Source organism: Alternaria postmessia (assembly GCF_024291825.1).
Source record: "Alternaria postmessia strain BMP 2775 chromosome Unknown scaffold_9, whole genome shotgun sequence".
Classification (NCBI taxonomy): Eukaryota; Fungi; Ascomycota; class Dothideomycetes; order Pleosporales; family Pleosporaceae; genus Alternaria; species Alternaria postmessia.
Window position 1 is genome coordinate 256,599 of NW_026260082.1, and position 22,527 is coordinate 279,125.

At 52.5% G+C, this 22,527-nt stretch overlaps 12 protein-coding genes across 12 annotated transcripts; 8 read left to right on the forward strand and 4 right to left on the reverse strand.

Annotated features, from left to right (window-relative positions):
* Positions 1 to 211: 211 nt before the first annotated feature.
* On the forward strand, positions 212 to 2,238 carry J4E82_002315 (uncharacterized protein; the record flags this gene model as incomplete). Its single annotated transcript, XM_051728616.1, has 4 exons — positions 212 to 218; positions 398 to 441; positions 551 to 1,019; positions 1,079 to 2,238. The coding sequence occupies 4 exons, from the start codon at positions 212 to 214 to the stop codon at positions 2,236 to 2,238; spliced, it is 1,680 nt and encodes a 559-aa protein (XP_051591567.1).
* A 556-nt stretch (positions 2,239 to 2,794) lies between these two features.
* Positions 2,795 to 4,195, reverse strand: J4E82_002316 (uncharacterized protein; the record flags this gene model as incomplete). Its single annotated transcript, XM_051728617.1, has 1 exon — positions 2,795 to 4,195. The coding sequence occupies one exon, from the start codon at positions 4,193 to 4,195 to the stop codon at positions 2,795 to 2,797; it is 1,401 nt and encodes a 466-aa protein (XP_051591568.1).
* Positions 4,196 to 4,731: 536 nt separating this feature from the next.
* On the forward strand, positions 4,732 to 5,928 carry J4E82_002317 (uncharacterized protein; the record flags this gene model as incomplete). The annotated part of the gene is made up of 5 exons (XM_051728618.1): positions 4,732 to 4,808; positions 4,867 to 4,873; positions 4,945 to 5,248; positions 5,294 to 5,636; positions 5,787 to 5,928. The coding sequence occupies 5 exons, from the start codon at positions 4,732 to 4,734 to the stop codon at positions 5,926 to 5,928; spliced, it is 873 nt and encodes a 290-aa protein (XP_051591569.1).
* A 15-nt stretch (positions 5,929 to 5,943) lies between these two features.
* VMA8 (H(+)-transporting V1 sector ATPase subunit D) lies at positions 5,944 to 6,947 on the reverse strand (the record flags this gene model as incomplete). Its single annotated transcript, XM_051728619.1, has 5 exons — positions 5,944 to 6,205; positions 6,254 to 6,638; positions 6,697 to 6,707; positions 6,761 to 6,873; positions 6,933 to 6,947. 5 exons carry the CDS (start codon positions 6,945 to 6,947, stop codon positions 5,944 to 5,946), a joined length of 786 nt encoding a protein of 261 aa, XP_051591570.1.
* A 384-nt stretch (positions 6,948 to 7,331) lies between these two features.
* Positions 7,332 to 9,851, forward strand: SYF1 (pre-mRNA-splicing factor syf1; the record flags this gene model as incomplete). The annotated part of the gene is made up of 1 exon (XM_051728620.1): positions 7,332 to 9,851. One exon carries the CDS (start codon positions 7,332 to 7,334, stop codon positions 9,849 to 9,851), a length of 2,520 nt encoding a protein of 839 aa, XP_051591571.1.
* Positions 9,852 to 11,977: 2,126 nt separating this feature from the next.
* On the forward strand, positions 11,978 to 13,210 carry J4E82_002320 (uncharacterized protein; the record flags this gene model as incomplete). Its single annotated transcript, XM_051728621.1, has 1 exon — positions 11,978 to 13,210. One exon carries the CDS (start codon positions 11,978 to 11,980, stop codon positions 13,208 to 13,210), a length of 1,233 nt encoding a protein of 410 aa, XP_051591572.1.
* A 1,915-nt stretch (positions 13,211 to 15,125) lies between these two features.
* J4E82_002321 (uncharacterized protein) lies at positions 15,126 to 15,764 on the forward strand (the record flags this gene model as incomplete). Its single annotated transcript, XM_051728622.1, has 2 exons — positions 15,126 to 15,195; positions 15,247 to 15,764. The coding sequence occupies 2 exons, from the start codon at positions 15,126 to 15,128 to the stop codon at positions 15,762 to 15,764; spliced, it is 588 nt and encodes a 195-aa protein (XP_051591573.1).
* Positions 15,765 to 16,074: 310 nt separating this feature from the next.
* On the reverse strand, positions 16,075 to 18,347 carry J4E82_002322 (uncharacterized protein; the record flags this gene model as incomplete). The annotated part of the gene is made up of 6 exons (XM_051728623.1): positions 16,075 to 16,657; positions 16,714 to 17,575; positions 17,625 to 17,846; positions 17,894 to 17,931; positions 17,978 to 18,018; positions 18,072 to 18,347. 6 exons carry the CDS (start codon positions 18,345 to 18,347, stop codon positions 16,075 to 16,077), a joined length of 2,022 nt encoding a protein of 673 aa, XP_051591574.1.
* A 362-nt stretch (positions 18,348 to 18,709) lies between these two features.
* On the reverse strand, positions 18,710 to 19,509 carry VMA16 (H(+)-transporting V0 sector ATPase subunit c''; the record flags this gene model as incomplete). Its single annotated transcript, XM_051728624.1, has 5 exons — positions 18,710 to 18,812; positions 18,864 to 19,175; positions 19,227 to 19,318; positions 19,371 to 19,405; positions 19,452 to 19,509. The coding sequence occupies 5 exons, from the start codon at positions 19,507 to 19,509 to the stop codon at positions 18,710 to 18,712; spliced, it is 600 nt and encodes a 199-aa protein (XP_051591575.1).
* Positions 19,510 to 19,599: 90 nt separating this feature from the next.
* Positions 19,600 to 20,190, forward strand: TOA2 (Transcription initiation factor IIA small chain (TFIIA 13.5 kDa subunit); the record flags this gene model as incomplete). Its single annotated transcript, XM_051728625.1, has 3 exons — positions 19,600 to 19,781; positions 19,838 to 19,985; positions 20,044 to 20,190. The coding sequence occupies 3 exons, from the start codon at positions 19,600 to 19,602 to the stop codon at positions 20,188 to 20,190; spliced, it is 477 nt and encodes a 158-aa protein (XP_051591576.1).
* Positions 20,191 to 20,603: 413 nt separating this feature from the next.
* Positions 20,604 to 21,309, forward strand: J4E82_002325 (uncharacterized protein; the record flags this gene model as incomplete). Its single annotated transcript, XM_051728626.1, has 3 exons — positions 20,604 to 20,692; positions 20,746 to 20,842; positions 20,902 to 21,309. 3 exons carry the CDS (start codon positions 20,604 to 20,606, stop codon positions 21,307 to 21,309), a joined length of 594 nt encoding a protein of 197 aa, XP_051591577.1.
* A 442-nt stretch (positions 21,310 to 21,751) lies between these two features.
* J4E82_002326 (uncharacterized protein) lies at positions 21,752 to 22,499 on the forward strand (the record flags this gene model as incomplete). Its single annotated transcript, XM_051728627.1, has 2 exons — positions 21,752 to 22,150; positions 22,215 to 22,499. The coding sequence occupies 2 exons, from the start codon at positions 21,752 to 21,754 to the stop codon at positions 22,497 to 22,499; spliced, it is 684 nt and encodes a 227-aa protein (XP_051591578.1).
* Between the last annotated feature and the right edge of the window lie 28 nt (positions 22,500 to 22,527).

Sequence of the window (22,527 nt, forward strand, 5' to 3'; positions counted from 1 at the left end):
ATGTTGGAGATTTCGGAGTTTAGACGGACGGGCAGATACATCCGTCGCTTTACCTAGTTCCATCTAGTCTGTTATTCCTCATCATCATTGTTGCCTCCCAAAAAGTGCCAACCTGCTATTACGACACCTCAGTCGCTATGGATTCATCGAATGAAGAACTAGAAGACGCAACAGTCACTTCGCAGAACACTATTCATGCACATCATGGATCATGCACAGTCTGTGCGAAGGCTAAGAGCAAATGCATAAGGCGCCCAGGAAACGGCGATTGCGAGAGGTCAGTGACCGCATTACAGCTGGTTGAATAGCACGAGAAATCAATCTGCAAAACGCACAGGGGATAAGTCGACTAATTCAGTGTGTCCTTAGATGTACACGATTGCACAAGACCTGCCAGATTCGGGAGCCAGTGAAGCGCAAACGCAAGGCAAGAAAAACCACGTAAGTCAAGCTTGAGCCATGTTTCCACTGTAGATTAGGATGCTGAGTTGCTAGCAGACGATCTGCTCAATTGCAAAATCTTGAAACAAAGCTCGCAGACATAGCTCAGGCGTTGGCCATCAAACAAGCACAAGAGATATCGGCAGAATCGAATTCGCGGAGCCCTATATCACAGCAAATGAACGGGTTACATCAGGAGAGCGATGATATGTATCCAACACCACTGGTCATAACGCCAAACACTACAAGATCTAACGACTTTTTGGCCTCTGCTCATGACCCAACACTCGAGACAGTAAATCCCGAACACGTATCAACGGGGATGAACGCGACACATACCGACGTCTTGCTCGATCGCTACCGGAGGCTTATGGCGCCTCACATGCCTTTTGTGGTGATTCCGAGTGGCATCAATGCTTCTAACTTGGCCGGTAGCAAGCCGTTTCTCTTAAAGGCTATCGAGACGGTAGCTTTCTTTCATGACACGGCAATTCAACAGCGCATGGTGAAGGATCTCATGCGACAAGTCTCCGAGAGGATGTTGATCAATGGCGAGAAGTCGCTAGATCTGCTTCAGGGTAAATACTCCCACATACTGCGTATGAGACATATACTGACTCTGTAATCGATACTCTAGGCATGTTAGTGTTCGGCAATTGGTATAACCCACATCTATTCGCACCGCCAAGCCACACAGTACTCCTGCATCTTACCATGGCGCTCACCCATGATCTAGAAATCGACCGTGCGCCAGGATTCTGTGAAAAGGTGGCTTTGATGGCAGCCTCACAGGCGCATGGCGTACCACAACCGGCGAAAGTCGTAACAAATGACGAGAGACGCGCAGTGCTTGGAACATTCTATCTAACTTCACAGATTCTCACATCGTTCCGGAAAATCGACACTCTACATTGGTCTCCTTGGCTTACGAAGTGTGCTGAAGCATTGACGCAAGCTAAAGAATATGAAAGCGACCTTTTACTTGTACAATTAGCGCAGAGTCAGCGCATCATGCAGGAAGCCATGGGCACAGAATGCGATCATGCACCAGTGAGCTTTTACGCCAAGTCGTTCCTCAGCGATCTAGACAACATTGAACTAGCATCCGCAAACGGGATGTTAGCGATAGTGCTGCGTTTGCAGCAGGCTTGTACCCGAACTGCCGTCTGGGAACGCTCATTTGGGAATTTAGCCAGTCATACAGTCAAAGAGACGGACCTAAGGCAGCGATTAGACGGCATGTGGCACTGCATGGACGCTGCGAAAAGGTACACAGATATATACCTGGAGCTGCCTGTCGAACACTATCCTCTCGTCCCTTTCGGCGTTTTTGCGCAGTTTGCGTACATCTTCGTTGTGCTTGTCCGAGCGAGTTTGATCGAGATGGACGGATGGGACGTAAAAGCTCTGAGATCGTTTATTGACTTCTCGTCGCTTTTGGAAAAGGCCTCGCAACGCTACGATGCTGTGTCGACATCTCGTCCTGATGGTCTGGTCCTGAACAATGAGGCGTTTGCGAAGTGGTCTGCTAAGACAAAGTGGGCGAAGTCATTCTACGATACCAAGTTCTTGCCTGTTGATCCGAATGCACCGACCGTCAATCAGCCTCCGCCTGGGTGTACAACTATCGAAGCGGACGAAACTCAGGAGTCGCGTAGAGCTCTTCCAACGCCACTGCAAGTTCCAGCAGAATTCTCAACAGATACTTTCGCTTTTGGGGATTCGATGTGGGATAGTCTCGACAATCCGGCAATCTTCTTAGGAGACATTGATTCCGCGTTTGCCGACATACCATGACGTCCTGTATTCTAAGAGCAGCAGACAAACAAAGCGAACTGTATGGGAACCCCACAGGAACTCGTTCAGTGCATTTCGCAACAAACGATCTTAGCCCAATCATATCTGGGACACCAAAACTGGGCGAGTGTATAGGCTAGCTCTGTTCAATTCCACTATTACTATGAAAAAGTCATAGTAAGACATGGTGAATAGTAGGATTGGAAAACTATTACCCTACTCCTCCACTCTATGGAGCAATAACACCCAGCCGACTACAACATTAACCTAAGATAAACCGACGAGCTTTGAAATCACCTCTAAGCCTTTGGAAAGCAAAAGAGCAGCCAAACCATATATCTCAATGTCTGATATTGCAGAGTAGCCTTGACCGATGTACTATTCATGAGACAGCTCTTTTCGAGTGATTGTACTCGAGTAATCATAGCCTGAAGGTGTCTATCAGGTTTGTTTGAGTGTCAACCAATACAGAGTACCGCAAATGACTCTAGGATATACCATGGTTTCATAATTAGGTGATAGCGTCCAAAGGAACCATACTTCTTTGTACACGAATCTAATCTTTTCTTCTGCCGCCGATGAAGAGTGCCGCCAGAACCACTGTGCATCCGCAAATACCAGCAAGCACCGCGTTCATATTTCCATATCCAATCGTCTCTCTTAGTTTCCCTGCCAGCAATGGGCCTACAGTCAGTCCACCGCTCCATACCATGCTGTTGATGCCGTAAAGTTGTGCGTACGGAGCTTGGTCGAACATGTCTTCGTTCGCCTTATAATACTTCTCGACAAGATTGCCAGCTTCGACGAAACTGGGGCTATTAATTGCTGCCAGCCCCACTCCATTCATCGCTAATAGTCCGGAGTAGAGTGCGATAAGATGTCCATTGTCTAGCCTCTGGATTATACCTGATTCAGTCGGAAGCCGGAGTAGTGCGAGCGCTGGTATCAACCAGGAAAATCCAAGGACGGCTGCTGGTTTTGTACCATAGCGGTCGACACACCACCCAAACACTGGGCCCAGTAAGAAATCCGCACCGCCAAGCGGTAGAAAGAGCAGTCCAGCTTTCAAGCTGTCGAAGCCAAACTGCTCTGAAGCTACCAGCGGCACGGTAGCATCGAAAGACCCAAGCAGAAGAGCTTGCATGAAGCCGATCCAGATAGCGGTCAGGAGACTAGCATCGCGGAACAGCATGAGGATAGGAAAGTTACGTGTAAAGCGATTCGTGGGTTTGGGCAAGCGATAACGATCAATCGAAGAGTGGCTGTTTGGTAGAAGAGGTGTTTGTTCTGTATCTTCGTGGTCATTTCCGTCTGGTTCCGAGGCATGTGAATCAGGACTAGAGTACTTTGCGGCCACCTTCTTCTCCACGACGAGCACTCTCAAAATAAAGTCGATACCAATCAAGCTTACGCCAACGCCGAAGACGCCTTTGTATCCAGTCCTGGCATATAGGAGCCCTCCAACCATGGGCGAGAACAGTCCGGCGACTGAGATGAAGCTAAAAATGGTGCCCATAGTCTTGCCTAGATTCTCGTTCCCAACGGTCTCGATCACGAGAGCGATGCCGATAGTCCACACCACGCCGCCCGACGCTCCTTGCAGGAACCGCGCAATGGCCAGAACAGCAACGCTACGTCCGAGAGCGAGAAGGATAGTCGAAAGGAGAAGCAGTACAAGCCCAAGGAGAAACGGCAGCTGTCGAGACGAGGACCATTTGTCGGCTAGGATACCAGCAATGGGAGACGCTGCACAGGAAGCGGCCGCATAGACTGCCAGAAGGTTTGATATAGTGCTTTGAATCTGCGAATCTGGAAGATTGATACGGTCCTTAAGCAGAAATGGAAGTACCGGTACAATAAGCCCATACAGGAACAGATCCACGAATGCGCCCATGCCCACTGTGAAGACGATGAACAATGGGTGTGACCGCCATCGCAGCCCTCTTGGTGGGGACATTGTTGAGATGACTCTGAGAGTTTATAGTGTGCTGACAGAACTTCGGATCGGAACCATAAACAAATGCAAGATGGATGGTCCAGCTCACTTGAAAGGCTTCTGAAGAAGTTTCCGCACGAGCCCTTAAACATATGCTGACGTCAGTGCTCGCTGAGAAATGCAAGCGGCCAGACCACGCGTAGCAGCAAAGGAAAATAGACGCGAAAACTATTGGCGATACAAAAGAAACATTGCATCGATAGAAGAACAGCCCAGATCATGCCTAAACAGTTGTCCATGGCGCACAGGTCAGCCGGGGGACTACGGTTCTTGTATTATCTTGCGAGCCAATACCCATGGCTCCTGTCGTTTTGGGAAGATGGCAAGGGCGAGACACTTGGTGCAAATGGCAGCCCCGGAGTGCTGTGCTCGCCGTCACGTGGGGACGCAGCCTAGCGTGCTTGGCGCGGATCTCGAATTCGAGCTCCCGATAGCTTTCACCCGCTAGGTGAGACGACGCTGTACAACCCCACTCCACACACAACAGTCGCTTCAAGATGGCGGACAAGATGGAGGGCGTAGTAATGGGCGGCGGTCTCGTAGACCCCAGCAAATACCCAGTGCCCATTGAAACGTAAGTGCAAGATCATGCCCAAAAGGTAGGTCCCCTTGATGCTAATGGAGAACCACAGAATCTATGTGAGTTGAACATGAGGGCGCCAGCAGCGCACTCGCATTGCACTCGGCGGTGCTATTGCTGACAGCATTAGGTCAACAACCTCGAGGAGCGCGTTAAGATCGATACCATGAAGCAAGCCTTGACTCGAGTCTTCCAATACTACGGTCCGATTCTCGATGTTATCGCGAAGAGCAGTCTGAAGCGCAAGGGCCAGGCGTTCATTGTCTTCGACAGCGAAAAGGCCGCGCTGGAGGCGGTAGAGGAGATGAACGGGTTCGAGATGTACGGCAAGGTCATGAAGGTGCACAGGGCGAAGACACATAGCGACGAGACGGTCAAGCGAAAGGCGCCAGAACTGTTCGACGACCACAAGCGCAAGCGTCTGACACTCAAGGGTACGCGTCTTCTGCTCCTGGCGTTTCAAACACTAACCGGTACAGACTTCAAGCGCGCCGAAGAAGATGCGAAAGCGCAAGCCAATCCAGTCGCTGCAGAGAAGCCTCGCGCTGCCAAAACTGGAGCGGCTGCCGTGCCCGACGAATATGTCCGACCCAACAAGACGCTCTTCCTACAGAACATTCCCCGCGATGTCGACGAGGAGGACCTCACGACGATATTCGAGCGCTTCGAAGGTTTCAAGGAAGTGCGCTTGGTCTCAGTCAGGGCCGTGGCCTTTGCGGAATTCGAAAACGAGCAGTTTGCGATTACAGCGAAAGAAGCGACGGCCAACACGCCGATTGGCGCAGAGGGCAAGCCCATGAAGGTCACATACCAGCGGCAACAGTAGGTTACTGTACATGGATTTATTGCTATGGATTTATGCGTTTATGATACCTCGTTCGGCATTCTCAGATACAGGCTGGCATAATAGAGTCTTATTATCTGAAGGCCCGTCTTCACATCTACATGGTACAATGCTCATCTCTTATTTAGCTTCGCAGACGACGCTCAGAATTGGGATGGAAACGGAATGTGGTCTTGGGAGGCTGTGTCGGCATTCTGGAAAGCCCGAGAGTTCAAGCAAGGACATGACGAGTTTGTCCTTGCGAGGAGATACAAGAAGAGGCCCTACTAGGCGTCCGTCGACAACTCAGAAGATGACGTCCTCGTTGTCCTCGTCGCCGAGCATGTCCTTGCTCTCGGCAGCATCTTGTCTCGCCTCACTCTCGTCCTCCTCGTCCTCCTCGTTCTTCTTCTTTGCCGCTACTCTTGCCGCTTCTTCCTCGGCAGCGTCTTTCTGCTTCTTGTTGGACACTTTCTTCAGGCGGTAAAACTCTTCTCGGTCTAGCTCGTCGAGCTCAGAGTTGATGTACTTGATAGTGTTCTCGGTGCGGGGGATAATGACGTGCTCACTGTTGGCTGTTAGTTTTGGCAGTTGTCTGGAAGGAGATGATACCCACATGGCATTTACACGGCGGTTGACCACTTTGATGACCTCGTCCAATATAACAAAGGCAGTCTGCAGACTAGCCAGTTCCACCAGTGTCTCCACCGCCCTTGCATACGTCTCTCTGCATCTTTGTACTTGCTGACCACCCTTGCCCAGACCTGTCAGGGCAAAGTCGTTGTTCTGCTCGACGGTAAAGCTTTCGAACTGAGGGAGGAAGACACCAGAGACGTTCTCTTGTTTTGTCCGCACACGGAAGCGGGCTTGCTTTGCGGACTCCTGGATCTGGTAGCCAATGTCGCCGCCGACGGCGTAGGTGACTTCGGCGAGGGAGAAAGCAGCAACCTGCATGACACGGCCCATCTTGCGCTTCGCCTCATCGATACGGCGCGTTATTTCTGGAAACGGCTTCAGTTACACGGGCACATGGTGGGGGAGTCTACGGCGTAGTCGTACCTCGGAAACGCCTGCATACGGTCAGCGAAGCTTGGGGAGGGTAGAGCAGACAGTGAGTGCATACTTGGTGAGGGCTTCACTCTTTCGCTTCAGCAGGTCGTGGCCGGTCTGAGCGCCCTTGAGCTTGCTCTTCATCAGACCCAGCGACTGCCGCGTCGCGAAGACGGCCTCTCGTGCCTGGGGGTCGAGTTAGCATCATCGACGGTGCTGCATTGGATAGCTATCGCTGGCCGTACCCCGCTGCCAGACATGTTTGCGGCTCGAACAGTTGGTGGAGAAGACTATGGGGCTAAAACCGAATATAGAGGCTGACAATGCTCCGGCAATAGTCTGGTAGGTGTCTCGGAGCCAGTCAGCGTGCGCAGTCCGACCAAGTGAATCCAACGGAACGTGACGCAGCTATGCCGGGGAGCTATGTGAGACGAGTCCGTGCTCGCGCGCCTGCCAACTATGCAAAGCGGGTCTTCGGGATGCACGTTGCTTATTGGCTGCAGGCTACCGCTGACCGCTCGGACTCCATCACTCTTTCCCTCAGAACTTTAACGCTGCGACACGCTCCATCAGCCGTCCAGCACCGCATCCCATCGCCTTCCTGCCCACCGCGGGCCAACACACGCCCTGGCTCTGGCGCAATCATGCCCGGCGAACTCCTCAGGACCGTCACCGCGAGCCTCTCGCGGCCCACCAAGCGGAAGATGGAGCCGTCGTCGGACCTTTTCCTCATCACCGACCAGGACGTCGCGTACGAGCAGGACGTCCAGCGCAACGCGGGCAGCGTGAAGCCCTGGCTGGACTACTACAGTTTCAAGAAGTCGCGTGGGAGCATCTTGGAGCAGGCCTTTGTGCTCGAGCGCGCTGTCACCACCCTGCCGCGTTCCTACAAGTTGTGGAAGCTGTACCTCGAGCTCCGCACCAAGCACCTCTCCAAGAAGAATCCTGCCAAGTTCGCCGCCCACTATGTCAAGGTCAACGCCCTCTTCGAACGCGCCCTCGTGCTGCTCAACAAGATGCCGCGCATCTGGGAGATGTACCTCAACTTCCTCATGCAGCAGCCCCTCGTTACCACCACCCGCCGCACCTTCGACCGAGCACTGCGCGCCCTTCCCCTGACCCAACACAACCGCATATGGGCCCTGTACCGGCCGTTTGCGACGTCTGCCTCGGGCGAGACGGCCGTCAAGATCTGGCGTCGCTACATGCAGATTCACCCCGAAGACGCCGAGGACTTCATCGAGCTACTCAAGGACATGCGCAAGTACACCGAGGCTGTGAAGCAGTACATGGAAATTCTCAACAACCCGCGCTTCAAGAGCAAGGAGGCAAAGGGACCCTTTCAGTTTTGGACAGAGATGATCGACCTGATGATTGACCACGCCAAGGAAATCGACACGAGCGACGACAGTGGCATCAACGTCGAGAAGATCATCCAGAGTGGCATCTCCAAGTTCCCCGACCAGCGCGGTATCCTCTGGGTTGGCCTCGCACGATACTGGATGCACAAGGGCGAGTACGAGAAAGCGCGCGACGTCTTCGAGGAGGGCGTGACCACTGTCATGACTGTGCGCGACTTCTCCATCGTCTTCGACACATACGTGGAAGCCGAGGAGGCCATGATCGGAATCAAGCTCAACGAGGCTGCTGCTCGATCGGAGAAAGGCAAGATCGATGAGGCTGCTGACGCGGACCTTGACATCCGGATGGTCCGCTTCGAATCACTCATGCAGAGGAGACCGTTCCTGCTGAACGATGTCATGCTAAGACAGAACCCGCACAATGTCATCGAGTGGGAGAAGCGTGTCGCGCTTTGGGGCGACAACAAGAAAGAGGTGGTACAAACCTATACCGATGCCATCGCCGCGATCAATCCGAAGAAGGCCCTTGGTAAGTTCCACGAGCTCTGGACCAACTACGCAAAGCTCTACGAATCAGGCGGCGATCTCAAGAACGCTCGTGTCATCATGGAAAAGGCCGTCAAGGTGCCGTTCAAATCGGTCTCCGAGCTGGCTGAGATGTGGTGCGAATGGGCTGAGATGGAGCTCCGCAATGAAAACTTCGACAAGGCCGTAGACATCATGGCCAAGGCCACGCAAGCGCCTAAGCGATCAAACGTCGACTACTTCGATGAGTCGCTGTCGCCACAACAGCGTGTACACAAGAGCTGGAAGCTGTGGAGTTTCTACGTCGATCTCGTCGAGAGTGTCAGTACGCTGGAGGAGACAAAGAAGGTTTACGAAAGAATCTTCGAGCTCCGCATCGCGACGCCGCAGACCATTGTCAACTACGCAAACCTCCTGGAGGAGAACAAGTACTACGAAGACTGCTTCAAGGTGTACGAGCGCGGCCTCGACCTGTTCAGCTACCCTGTCGCTTTCGAGATTTGGAATCTCTACCTGACCAAGGCCGTGGACCGCAAGATTGGAATGGAGCGGTTGCGAGACCTTTTCGAACAGGCTGTCGAGGATTGTCCGCCAAAGTTTGCCAAGGTACTGTACCTGATGTACGGTGCGCTTGAAGAGGATCGCGGCCTAGCCAGACATGCTATGCGTATCTACGAGCGTGCTACACGCGCCGTTGCAGACGAAGACAGACTGGAGATGTTCAACTTCTACATCACCAAGTCGGCATCTAACTTCGGTCTCACCTCCACACGACCGATCTACGAGCGCGCCATCGCTGCCCTCCCCGACGGTGAGGCGAAAGAGATGTGCCTCAAGTTTGCCGAGATGGAACGGCGATTGGGAGAAATCGACCGAGCCAGAGCAATCTACGGCCATGCCAGCCAGTTCTGCGACCCGAGAACAAGCCCCGAGTTCTGGAAGAAGTGGGAGGCGTTCGAAGTCCAGCATGGAAACGAGGACACATACAAGGAGATGCTGCGCATCAAGCGCAGTGTCCAGGCTCAGTACAATACCGACGTTAACTTTATCGCCTCCCAGGCTGTCGCCCGCGGCCAGCAGAATGGTGCGCCTACCGACGAAGACGCCGACGACGCCGATGCTGCTGGCGAGGATGCCATGGCCGCTCTCGAACGTCAAGCTCGCGCGCCAGCTGGCTTCGTCGCCGCTAGTACAGGTCCTCAAGGCGGTAATATCAAGCAGGACAAAGAGGCTGCCGCGAATCCCGATGCGATCGATCTGGACGACGACGACCTATGATTCACGAAACCAAGGTTACTTCCCGTGCGAGTGCCTTTAGGGTATATCACCAGGTCAAGGATGGGTGGAATAGGATGAAAGATTTGCATTTTCAACGGCGTTACATGAGAGGTGACAACAACACACCTGGCTATCTTCGCAGGCTACCATGCTACTCCGGAACTATTTCGTTACTTTGTGTACATTTGGGTTGATTCAGTGCGATCTCCCTTGCTTCGGCCTCGCCCAATTTTTGAGGTTTCGACAGTCTGATCTTTGTGTTTTACTCGACTTCGATCGATACCTTGACAACTTGTCTCAACTTGTCCGTTTTGCATATATGGCGTTTTTCCTTTGTGAGGGGTTCTCAAAACGATGTCTGAGGCATCTTGGCTGGAAGAGAGCCCCTGGTTGATGGGCTGATTTCTTTTGTCGAGTGGTCAAACAAACAGTATGTTCTTGGCAACATCTTCTCCCTTCACCATGTCATATAAAATATTCTAGCCAAAAACAAGCACTATTCACTCCGCAGCCAACGTATTGACTTTTGTCGCATGTACGTGGTGTGTCGCAAGCACGTTCTTGTCTCTTTCTTTAACACGGTTGTGACATTTTACGAGCTGTCTGGACTGTCTTAACTTTGAACCTCGTTCTGTAACAACCACGGACTGCTTGCACCCATTCGGTTCGTTCCAAGTGCCTTTTGCTTCAAGAGCCGATTGCTCTTGATATTGGAAAAGGGGTACGGAGATTCACACATTCTTCTTTACAATAACGTAACCTTATAGGTCTCTCACCATCGAAACCGTGGCTACCCAGTTTTGGAGTCACCCCCACGTATGACTTCTATTCGTAGAACTCAAAGACTCCTCATGCGGTTTGTAATTTCTTTTGTTATCCTCGGCTTCCAGATCATTGGTGTTTACGCAAGTCAATTCGTGCCTGGCCTTAGCTGAATATTGTGTTCTAGAGGAAAGAAGCAACGGGATGAAGCGCAGCGACTTGATCGGCGAAGAAGAAAAAATTGATGCGAACGTATGCTAGCCTCGTAACGAGACTTGCTCGGGCGAGGAGCAATCCAGTAGACGCTTGTGCAGATGTGCTACATGGGCAGGCTGTTCAATGAAAGTCCCATGACGCATCACAAGACCGAGGATGTTAATCTGTGAGTCAAGCATGCCGAGGTGCAAAATGCGACTTCTCAGCGGTGGGAAAAACGATAGTGGGGAAACATTTCCATAGAGAACACTGCTTCAATGGCGCTGCGTGTCACTTGTTTCTCGTTGCTTCACGCACGCTTATGCTGTGGTCGACCAGATCAGTTACCGCTCATGCTGTATTGGCTTCGTTCTGAATAAGCACCAACGGTAGACAGAGCCCAACATGTTGAAGGCTACCAAACTTTCTCTTCCCTCGCCGAGATGCGCGAGTCCCTATACGTGTTCCCCACGATGAAGGTCCATCCTAGAGCGTCACGATACCATGTCGAGCAGGCCAATATACCCCTTTAAGTAACCAGGCCCATCCCTCGTCGAATTCGGGGTGTCACCTGTCACTGCCTCAACGGGTACTTGTACCCTTAACTATGATGTAGCCTAATTTCCCAGGGTGGAAGATTTTGCAACTGGCAGCAGCGGTTGCACGGTGAACGGCAACTGAAACAGCCTGACAGCCGTGTGCTACCACGTCAAAGTATGACGAGGATGCGCCAGTGTGGAGATGAGATAAATTAGCAGGCTGGAGCTCGTCGGCATCAGCCGCATAGCGTGCACTGTTCTACCGGCCCTGGTGATCATGAAAAACGATGTGGTGGTGTGGACATGTTTCGAGTGGCACAGGGCTCAGTGTGGCTCTGTCGAGTCTCGAGGCGTACCACTATCCGGGTTGTTGGTTGTTGTCGAGTCATGGGTCCGGTTGGACCTGCTCCTGTTTAGCGCAAGCAGTATTCAGACATTGAATTCCAGGCTAGTTGATGAAGTAGTTCATTGTCAAGTCGGAGTGTTCAAGCGTTGAGGTAACGCAGAACATGCTGTACGAAGACGCAGCTGTCCGGCAGTGTTGGTTTCAGAAGTGTTACAGGAGCCAGGAGAAAAGCAGACACCTCGCCTGCTCTCCGTGATGCAATCTGCGAACGTCCAGTTGACATTATGAGTTATATACAAACTTTCGTTATCTCACTCGCCATATGCGCGTTTGCATCGCGTGTTTCTGCCTCACCACAGTGCGCGAATCCACCCCAGCACTTCGATGCCCAACTACCGCTTCAGTCACAGCAGTGTGTAGACACTAAAGACGAATTGCGACTGTCGCAGGATGTGCAGTCATTCCAGCACCCACTATGGTCGCACAAACCCACTTGTGCCCAAAGAAAGGGCCAGGAATATTGTACTTACACGACGTCCGAGTTGCGCGGTGGTCATGCTCTGAGCATTATCGCGACATCTGTCGCTGCAGACGCAATAGCTGCAGCCTTTCTAGCACTAGAGAAGGACGGCCAGAGCAATGATAGCGGCCTCGAAGTTCGCTCATTCCCAGGCAAGGGTAAAGGCCTTGTCACTACAAAGGCTATCAAGAAAGGAGAAAGGATACTCCTTGATTCCGCACACATCATCGCAAGCTCGCACTTTCCGACGCAGGTCACACGTTCGCAAGGCAAAGCTCTCTTCAGTGCCGCTATCGATCAATTGCCCCAGGCAGACCGAGCTTTGGTGCTCGGGCTAGACCAGAGTTTGGGGGGTAGCAAGGTTGAGGATATCATGAAGACGAACGCCTTTGCGTGCCAACTGGCCGATGGCGATGCAGACGACGCTTACATGTGTCTCTTCCCATCTGTCGCCCGGATCAACCATGCTTGCCAACCCAACGCACATGCGCGCTTTGTTCCGAAGACGATGTCGATGGAAATCAAGGCTCAACGGGACATCGCAGCTGGAGAAGAGATAGGCATCTCGTACGGCCGTATTGACTTGAAGCACGCGGATAGACAGACACTGTACCAGGAAGGCTGGAACTTTGGATGCACATGCCCCCTCTGCACTGCTTCGGAGTACGAGAGGACTGGCAGTGACCAGCGCCGCGCTAGGTTCGCTCAACTAAGAAAGATGTTGGAGAACCTGACAGCGGAAACCTACGACGCCCAACAGATCGTAGCGTGGGAGAAAGAAGTGATGGAGATCGGTCAAAGAGAGGGTTTGGAGACTATGCTAGCCCAGGACTATGAGAGACTGGCGTACGTCTACGCAGGCCATGGCATGGTGAAAGACGCAAGACGTTGGGCCAAGATGGCTAAGGAGAGTTTATTGGAATGGGTGGTTGTCGATGGTGGACCGGACAATCAGATTAGGAGGGTAGAGGGGTTACTCAGAGAGCTGGATGGCTGAGGTGGACAGGTCATATCTCGGCTTGATAGCTAGGTCACTTGGGTTACAACGCTGCCTGAAGACGGACCGTGTGGGCTGTAAAGTTCGAGAGAAATGCACCACGCCTTACAATATTCACGTTGGATGGCGGATGGACCTCTGGTGTCCGCGTCCGGTGGCCGTGCTAGTGAGCTCGTAAGATCAAGCGGTTCTACGACGTGTAGCCCCCAGCCCGAGCTAAAGGTGCTGACTCTTCGTCGTTCCGCCCTACGATCGTGACGTGGACCGTGGCCGAAGACATGGTCGGGTCGGTCCATATCCACAGATCGTCGTTGTGGCTTCCGAATCCTCCGTGAGCCCACAATTCATCATTGATCCGTCGGCCGTGCAGGAATAGTCGTTGCTACTAAAGTCGCAATGCCTGAAAGTGATCCTCAAGAGCAGACTAAACCTCAATAGGGTCCAGAGAGTTGGTCGTAAGATGACGTGAGCGATGGATTGGGCAATGGCCGATGGGCAATGTGCACTGGGCAATGGGCAACGAGAACTCGAGAGATGAGGCTCCTGAAGGCCGTGTGCAAATTAACACGCGCAGTTCGTTGTCACCCGGAGTCCCTGCCGGCAGCAGCAACAGGTAAAATGTGTGGCTGGTGCCGCAACCAAGGGTGCCCAGATCTGCACGTACCGGGTACAGGCGAATTGAGATCTTGTAGGCGATCATCTCACAGTCAGAAGAGGTAACGGTGGAGTAAGCCACTGCGCTGAGTAATCCCGATCGAGGGGTTGATAGAGATGTACGATGAGCCGTCCCTGCTTCGGCCAATTGATGACATCCGACCTATTGACCGAGTGAACGACTCACGATTGACTTCTACCAACATCTCCAGGCAAAGTGACAGGACGGGTCGGTCGCGGCGCCGTTGTCAACGGTGATAAGTCGCATCGTGCGGGAAGAGAGTTCGATGGTGGAGATGCAGGTACGAGCCGAAAAGGGGTCTGTGATGTTGTACTAGGCCGACGCTTGACCAATCAGATGCTAGATGTGGCCTACTACGCCCTGCATCTCAAACCTTCTGCCATCCTTTGGCGCATCATCGCCCCCAATACATCATTTGCTGTGAAGCTCTCGTCGTCTTTCTCTGCCTACCTTATGCGGCTAAACTCGAGCAAAAGCACGACCAAACGACCCGTCAGCGCAAAACAAAGCAAAAGTGGCGGCGCGCATCAGCAAGCGCCACGATCGTGTGTACGTGGGTCTGAAAGCGCGCATCTCTTTGAGCAAGTGAAGGAGGAAGCGCCGTTGCGCCTTGTTGAATTAGACTTTGTCGTCTTTGTACCACTGCTTCTGAAGTCGAGGCTGTACACTTGCGTCGAACTGCTCGTTAGCTGCGTCACCCCAGCCTACCGCATACGGGTCCCTGGGTCTTTGGAAGACCGGGTTTGATTGTCCTGTTTCAAATGGCGGCGGGGTCTACCCTGCAACCACCAGCTTTGCCAGCTGAAGAGAGTTGCACAGGGCTTCGCCGCATAACATTGCGAATGTAGGGCTCGAAACTAAATATGGACCTGCATGTCCTGTCGGCTCTCATATGGGATTCATTAATGGTCTAAAACACCCTTAGTTCTCCATACTCGCAGTCTGCATCAACGCTCATTGTCAAATATTTCCGATCCCTTGCTTTTGCAAACAGTCACTCCTTTACTTCTTCTATACTGTCTTTTGTCTAATATGGTGTCGAGCCGGTCCCTCCTGACGGTCTTCGCGACCTTCATTGCGGTCGCTGCCAGCCAAAAATGTTACGCGGTCGACGGTACGGCCCTCGACAGTACATACACGCCATGCAACCCTAGCGCGAAGCACAGCAGTTGTTGCGCGTCCACCGATGTTTGCATGAGTAATGGATTGTGTATGGGAACAACGAACGAGTCGATTGGCATGATCTTCTCAAGAGGATGTACGGACTCCAAGGGAAAGGATGCTTCATGCCAACAAATATGCCCTGGTGGTATGTCCACGAATGTCCGTCATCTTTGGTTCATCAACTAATCCGCTACAGTTTCCGACGACTCCAACGGTCTCAAGCCGGTAAAAGCTTGGCAACTCCAAACGTGCGACTCGGGGGAATACTGTTGCCGCGGCGCCGATGATACAAAAAGCTGCTGTGACAACGCAAAGGCACCGAAAGTCACAACTACGTTCAGCGCTACCCTTCAGTTGCAAACTCCAACTGCAACCAATCCTGTTGCAGAAGTCGTCGCAACCGCAGTCTCTACCGGAACCCCCTTCGAAGCCACTACCACACCAACCGCCCATGCGTGCGCCAAAGAGAAGCGAGAGACTGCAATAGTCGGCGGTACCATCGCAGGTGTATTCAGCATGCTGATAGCGGGCCTGTCTGCTACTGTCTACTGGATGTACAAGAGGGAGAAGAGGCAGCGCAAGCTAAAGGAACACTACGAGGAGCAGTTCTCGCAGACCAACGCGTATCGAAAGGCGTTGGCTTCGAGCGCAGGATCTTGCAGAGGCAGTGTGCTCCTGGACGAGCTAAAACTGAAGTCTAGTGCTTCAGAGTAAGGGTCACACACGACCAACGTTTCTTTTGTTTCACTCTTTCACTTTAGCGTCGGTGTTTCATGGTTCCAGTCTTGGTGATGGGGGAAGGTAGTGGTGCTTTGGTCTGGTGTTGACTGGTCTTGGGTATTAGCCCATTTGGTTATGTCTTTCGGCAGTTGCGAATACCCTTCGGTGCATTCTTTTCCTTTCGGTTGGTTTAGAGGTTCGGTTATGTCACGATGATGTTAAAAAGGAATAACACTTAGAAAGTAGTTGTTAGACACCTCGGGGTGCGATAGATATATGTATTTTAATGTAGCAAATGTGTACATCAACGCTCAACCTCTCCCAACTTTCCCATGAGCAGTGCCTCGACTTTCTCACCTTTCTTCAGGCTACCCTCACCCTGCGGCATCGCAAGTAGCGCATTTGCACCCCTGAAGCTGCCAATCCGACTACTCCTCTGCCCCCCTGTCGAGCTAGCATATAGCAGTCCGTCTTCCTTAGTCACAACTAGTGCACGGTGATACTCTGGCCGACCCTTGTCCATCTTCACATCCTCATCCAGTATGACCTTGATTCTCGGTAGACCGAGTGGCTTAATACCAGCCTGTTGGTGCAATGCAGGCAGAACAAAGAGATGGAAGCACACCACAGCCGAAGCAGGATTTCCGGGAAGCGAGAAGACAGACTTGGTTACAGGGTTTCCAGAGTTGTCCTTTACTGGCACCGTGGCGAAGGTGGTGGGTTTGCCGGGCTTCATGTTTACGCGACCAAAGTGGATCGTGCCGCCGAGAGAGCGCTCGATTGTTGGCTTGAGGAGATCGAGTTCGCCCATTGAGACGCCGCCAGAGGTTATGATAACATCGCACTTGCGCATGGCGTCGCGAAGTGTCTGCTCGAGGCTACCAGGTCTACAGAGGGTCAGTGATGGCTGATTCAGACACTTGGGTCACGCAATGTAACTCACTTGTCTGAGACAATACCCAAATCGATAACTTCAAATCTGTGGCTTCGTGCAGCAGTGATGAGTGTTGGGCGGTTGGTATCACGCACTTCTCCGAGCCGCAGGGAGCCTTCTCTGTTGTGCGGGATGATCTCATCTCCTGTGCTCAGGACTCCAACGACTGGTTTCTTGTAGACAGACACCTCTTTCGTGCCCACAGAAGCAAGGAGACCGAACTCGCCGCCGACGACTGTGACGCCTTCACCTTTCTTCAAGATGGTCTCGCCCTCTTTGACGTCACTCCCTACTTCGCGTACGTTTTCGTTCGGTTTAATTTCGTCAGTCAGTATCTCGATCTCTTTTTCTTCTTTGCCGTCGTCTGTAAGACTCTTCAGCACTGTATCTTCGACCATGACCACTGAATCGGCACCAGGAGGGAGAGGGGCGCCAGTTGTAATTCTCGCAATCTCCCCTTCTCTCAGCTCTTTAACCTCGCCAGCCTGAGCGTGAGATACGATCGTAACGGGGTAGACTCCTTTTTCAAACTTGCCTGTAAAAGGAATCTTTACGGCGTAACCGTCGACGATGCTAGCGCGGAATGCTGGGACGGACTCAGTGGCTTTGACATCTTCGGCAAGGACGGAACCACTCAGTCTCATGTCTACTGGTACGTGCTCTACTACAGGAGCTGGAGTTTGCTCTGCGATGAGCTTAAGCGCATCGTCAACAGCAAGCATGGGATAAGGAGATGACCGGTATCTACGTGTTGGTCCTGCGGAAGGGTCATTGGACTGGGGACGCTCTTCAGGGTTTGTATGAGCTCTAGGTCCTGCGTGTCCGCCATGACCATGACCATGACCATGATGGTGATGCCCACATCCGGTTCCTGTTCTTGTTATCTATGGTATTGCTAGGAAAAATGACGTGCCGCATACCTGTGGTCGTGCCAGCGGAAGAGACCCCAGCGTCCTTTTCAAGCTTCTCTACGCCACCCGCATGCAGAGGTCTTGATTCTGCACCAGCTGCCTGAATGCACGCATGTGGTAGTAATTTGAGAACCGCCTCCAGATTCTCTTTGGCACCTTTGGGCGATCCTGGGAGAGTCAAGATCAAAGTCTTCTTTCGGAGACCCGCAACAGGTCTCGCCATAAGTGCGACTAATAAACGTTAGTCTGTGTCTTTGGTTCGGGTTTCCTAGACTTACAAGGTGTGACGGCATATGAAGTTGTAAGCATGCCATGTCTGCATCCGTTAGCATTCCCACATGCGACCGGAAGAGATGGCCTACATGAGACCGGGCGCATGTCTGTCAATCAATGGCGTAACTGCCTTGTTGCTATCAGCTAAGTACTCCCCACCAATATATGGAGTGGAGCGCGCACCTCTGGGGTGACATCTTTGGTTGCAAAACCAGTGCCTCCGCTAGTGACAATTAGATTGATTGGATCAGGGCCATCAGTCCAAGTTCTAATTGTCTTCTGAATCGCGAGAGCATTGTCGGGCACGATCTCAGTTTCGCTAACATGCCATTGGTCGTTTCCGAGATCGCCGAAGACTTTCTTCAGCACTGGTATGCACTTGTCGGTCGATGGGTCTTGGGAAGCAGTCTCAGATACTACCAAGACTGCTGCTTTGAGCTTTGGATTTGTGGTGGCCATTTTGATAGATGTCAGGTTAAGTCCAGGCGGAGTAGTGCGGACATGCCACTCTGGTGACGTTGCGCACGGACCATAAATTACATTGATTCTCAACTCCACGCAAGGGAATTACACAAGCATATTTGATCTGGAAATCGATAAATGATATCTAACGCCGATACTCGCTCATATTACATGCATTATACAAGCGCCTCCCTATGTACATGGTACAACCTCTACAAATGACGTCCAGTAACCTCTCGACCAGCTCCACAAGCTGGAACTTGAACGCCTTCCTCCTTGGCGTCGTTCTGAGTGGGACCAAGGTTCGATGTAGCCCGTATAATTGTGCCCGCAGGCGGATTCGTGAGACTCTTGTACGCTCACTGGAAGTCCTTGGCATTGCTCTGCATGAGCAGCCCAATGATCAGACCAAACAGTCCGAGAATGGCAGCGAAAATCTCAATGGTAAGAATCTTGACGAACCTGGGATGGAGTTAGCAGCGAAAGATAAACCCAGAGATGGCAGGCACATACATTGCAGGGTCGGCAGCATCAGCCAGCGCAGCGCTACTTCCGTTGATGCCTACGCATACACCGCAGATGAGGTTGCACATGCCCACAGTGATTCCGGCCCAGAACAGCGCGTATCCAGTGAAGTAGTTGGAGCCGGAGTAGAGCAGCTCAGGGTCGGAGAGCTGGTTCATCTTGGAGGAGAAGATGATGGCCATGATGACACCGTAAATGGCGACGACTTCGCAGAAGATAATGGAGATCAAGTTCTTGGTTCGTATCCGCGGCGCCTTGACACCTCCACCCACGATGGACACACCGGTTGTCCAGATTCCCCTTTGCGACAGTCAGATGGCATGCGTGCAGAAATCCAAGCGCGAGACGTACCATGCCGAGCCTACGACAGAGAGACCAATGCATAGCGCAATTCCGACACTAGCAAATGTGTATGGCGAAATGCTTTCAAGAAAAGCTCCGACCTGGGTTACAGTCAGTCCTGTCCGTGCCGTCGTGGTGCAAACGCGTGCGTACGTTGAAGGCCTCGCCTTCGTTGTTGAAGAGCATGTCTGGCTGTCGTTAGCTATTGCCTGCGCCCCTGCGCGCTGTACATACACAAGCCCACCACACCGAGGGCGGCAGTCGCACCGCCCGTTCCATAGGTAAGAGACATGTTGGGTGTGTTGGTCGGCGAGTAGGAGATGGATGGGAAAAGTGGCGGCTGGAGCTTCGTCGTGATGGACTCGCTGCGAAGCTGGCGATGATGCACCTGGGCAGGCGGAACAAGCCGCGTCGCGCTAGTGCCGGACAGCTTAGTAACCGCCTCCGCGCCCCCGTCACTCTTCCCGCCCAGGCGTCACCTACGCCAGACCACCAGCTCGTCGCAAACACCAGCACCATGGCCACCGACAACACCAAGTACTATGAGCTCTACCGCCGAAGCAGGTACTGCATCCATTTCTGGAAGGGCTTTCCCATGGGCGCTGGCTAACAGAGGACAGTCTGGGCGGCTCCCTTACAGACACGCTCGACAACCTCATTACCGAGCGCCGCATAGAGCCCCAGCTCGCCATGAAGATCCTCTTGAACTTCGACAAGGCCGTCGCCGATGTGCTCTCGGAGAAGGTCAAGTCGCGCTTGACATTCAAGGTCAGTTGCGCAGATGCGACCAGTGGGAAGCATGCCATACTGACGTGCGCCTCTGCAGGGACATCTCGACACCTACCGCTTCTGCGACGACGTATGGACCTTCATCATCAAGGACATCAACTTCAAGCTGGACAACACGCACCAAGTCCACGCCGACCGTGTCAAGATTGTTAGTTGCAATGCGAAGCGTCCTGGCGAGGCATAGAGCTGTACTATATCATCTTTCTGGCGTTAGGGATCAACCAAGGCTTTCACGATACCTATGGCATAAATGGGAGTTTGGGATCGGATGCGCATTTGCGCTGGCTGTATGCCGATAAATTGAAATCATTATGACCTGCATCTCAACAACTGCCACTTGCTTGTCGTGAGTACGTGACCAATTCAAGCTTGACTGGTAACAGAATGTGAATGAGAGCATAGGACGAGTGGTTTGAGATAAGCCCCCATATGCACAAGAAAAAGCTGCCTCAAGCATTGCGTCGACATGCAACCTGCATCGACTACCCCATACATTGACTAAGCGCGGAAGCGCATCCGGTACCTTGCAGATCATTAACCAACGTCTGTCAATCAACATCGACCTCTTTCCCCGCAGCACCCAAGACGGCTGCAACCATGTCTCTTCCGCAAACTAAATCAGCCTGGCTGATGCTTGCCATCACTAGTGGCGCATGTGCAGCTTGCAATGGTGTCTTCGCGAAGCTGTAAGAGACCGTCGCGTTGATCCAGCCCACGGTGCATGCTGACAATGAGGTAGCACTACAACAGAGCTCACAGCCTCCTGGTCGAGCTCCATAGCCCTCGCATTCGGGCTGAGTGCTTCTAACAAGATTGTTGAATATGCGATACGAGGTGTACGTCCTTCCTCCGCCCATACCCATCCGTACTCGCAGATTACTAACACGGCGCGCAGCTCTTTTTCGGCATGAACCTCCTCTTCAATGCCATCATGTGGGGTCTCTTCACACGTGCCCTTACCCTTGCTTCCTCCACCGTACGCGTCAGCATCATAAATACATCTGCCAACTTCATCGTCACCGCCGTCCTCAGCTTCATCATCTTCAGCGAAAGCTTACCGGGACTGTGGTGGCTGGGCGCAGCAATGCTAGTAGCTGGAAGCGTGATTATCGGAATGAGGGAAGAGACGGAAAAGAAGAGTGTGGTAGCTACAACAGGGGAGGCCCCGCTTCTCGACCGCGACGGCGATGCGAACGCCGAGGGCTTCAGGGACGACGATGATGAAGACGAGGATAGAGTCGAACTCAACAGTGTGAAGAACACAGGAGGGGACAGTAGCGATGAAGATGGCGTGTTGAAGTAGACCAGACGCAGATGCGTTGTTATGATAATACACAATTCGGACCCTCTGAACTGGAGCCTGACCACCTGATTACCACGGTACCACTCCTATCCTCCCCCCTCATTCGTCGTCATCGAGAACGCTCGTTTGCCTCAACGGATTTATTCGAGGGACCCGATCAGCTTATTGGAGGATCTATGACGTCCAAGGTAGGTGCAACACGCTCCCGCTCCATCACCGCTTGAGTTGGGACAGTGCATTTCCATCGCATCCAGAACCACTCTCTTTCACTTTGACCTTGGGAGTAGCAGTGAGTGCGCAATCTCTGGGCAGGAGAGTATTTTATAATCCGGTTCGCTTGCCGCCCACTACCTTTACCCAAAATCCGACGCGCTCTTTTCCTCCCGTTTTCCCACAATCCACCGTCAACTTTTCCTCCTACATTCCCAAAATTTATCGCAAAATGCCGAACTCACCAACCCCTGGCCTTTTGGATGCCACCGCTTCTGCGTTTTCTCCTGGTCAAAGTACGCATCCCAGTCCTGCCCCTAGCGAGCGCTTCTCCTCTCCTTCAACGCCCCTCTCAGCTGTGGACTTCCAGTCCCAATCCCAATTCCAGCCACAGCAGTACTTTGGCCCACAAAAGCACCCCGGGTATCAGCCGTTTCCTATCTTCAACGGCTACACACAAGCCTACGAATACCACGCTACTCCACCTCCTTACTCGACACAGACCCAAGGTGCTGCTTCTTGGCACCCTCAGCAGGATAATCATGTCAGCTACACTGTCAACCCGAATGAACCTTTTGCAGATCAGTTTATAGAGCTTCAAGGTGTGCGAAATGGTTACGTCCCAGGCCAGGTAAGTTTCAACTGTACAAAACCCGCGTGAGACAAGCACTGACTTTGTACCTTCACCTCTACAGAACACATGGTACCACTATGGCAATGGGAATTACATCAACAACTACAACAACGACGTTCCCAAGAAAAGTACAAAGAAGAACAAGCGCAAGAAGAACAGTAGGTTCAACAAGGTACGAGACCGCGCTGTGGAGCAGATGGGGGAGTCTGCCACTCAGGCCGAGCCCAAGCCCAAAAACGAAACCAAGAAACAAAAGGCAGAGCAGCAGAATGAGCCCAAGAACAAGACCAAGATCAAGGCTGATGTCGAATCTGAGGCCAAGGTCACGAGCATTATCGGTGGATAAGACTGAGATGTTCAAGTCTTACGCAGTG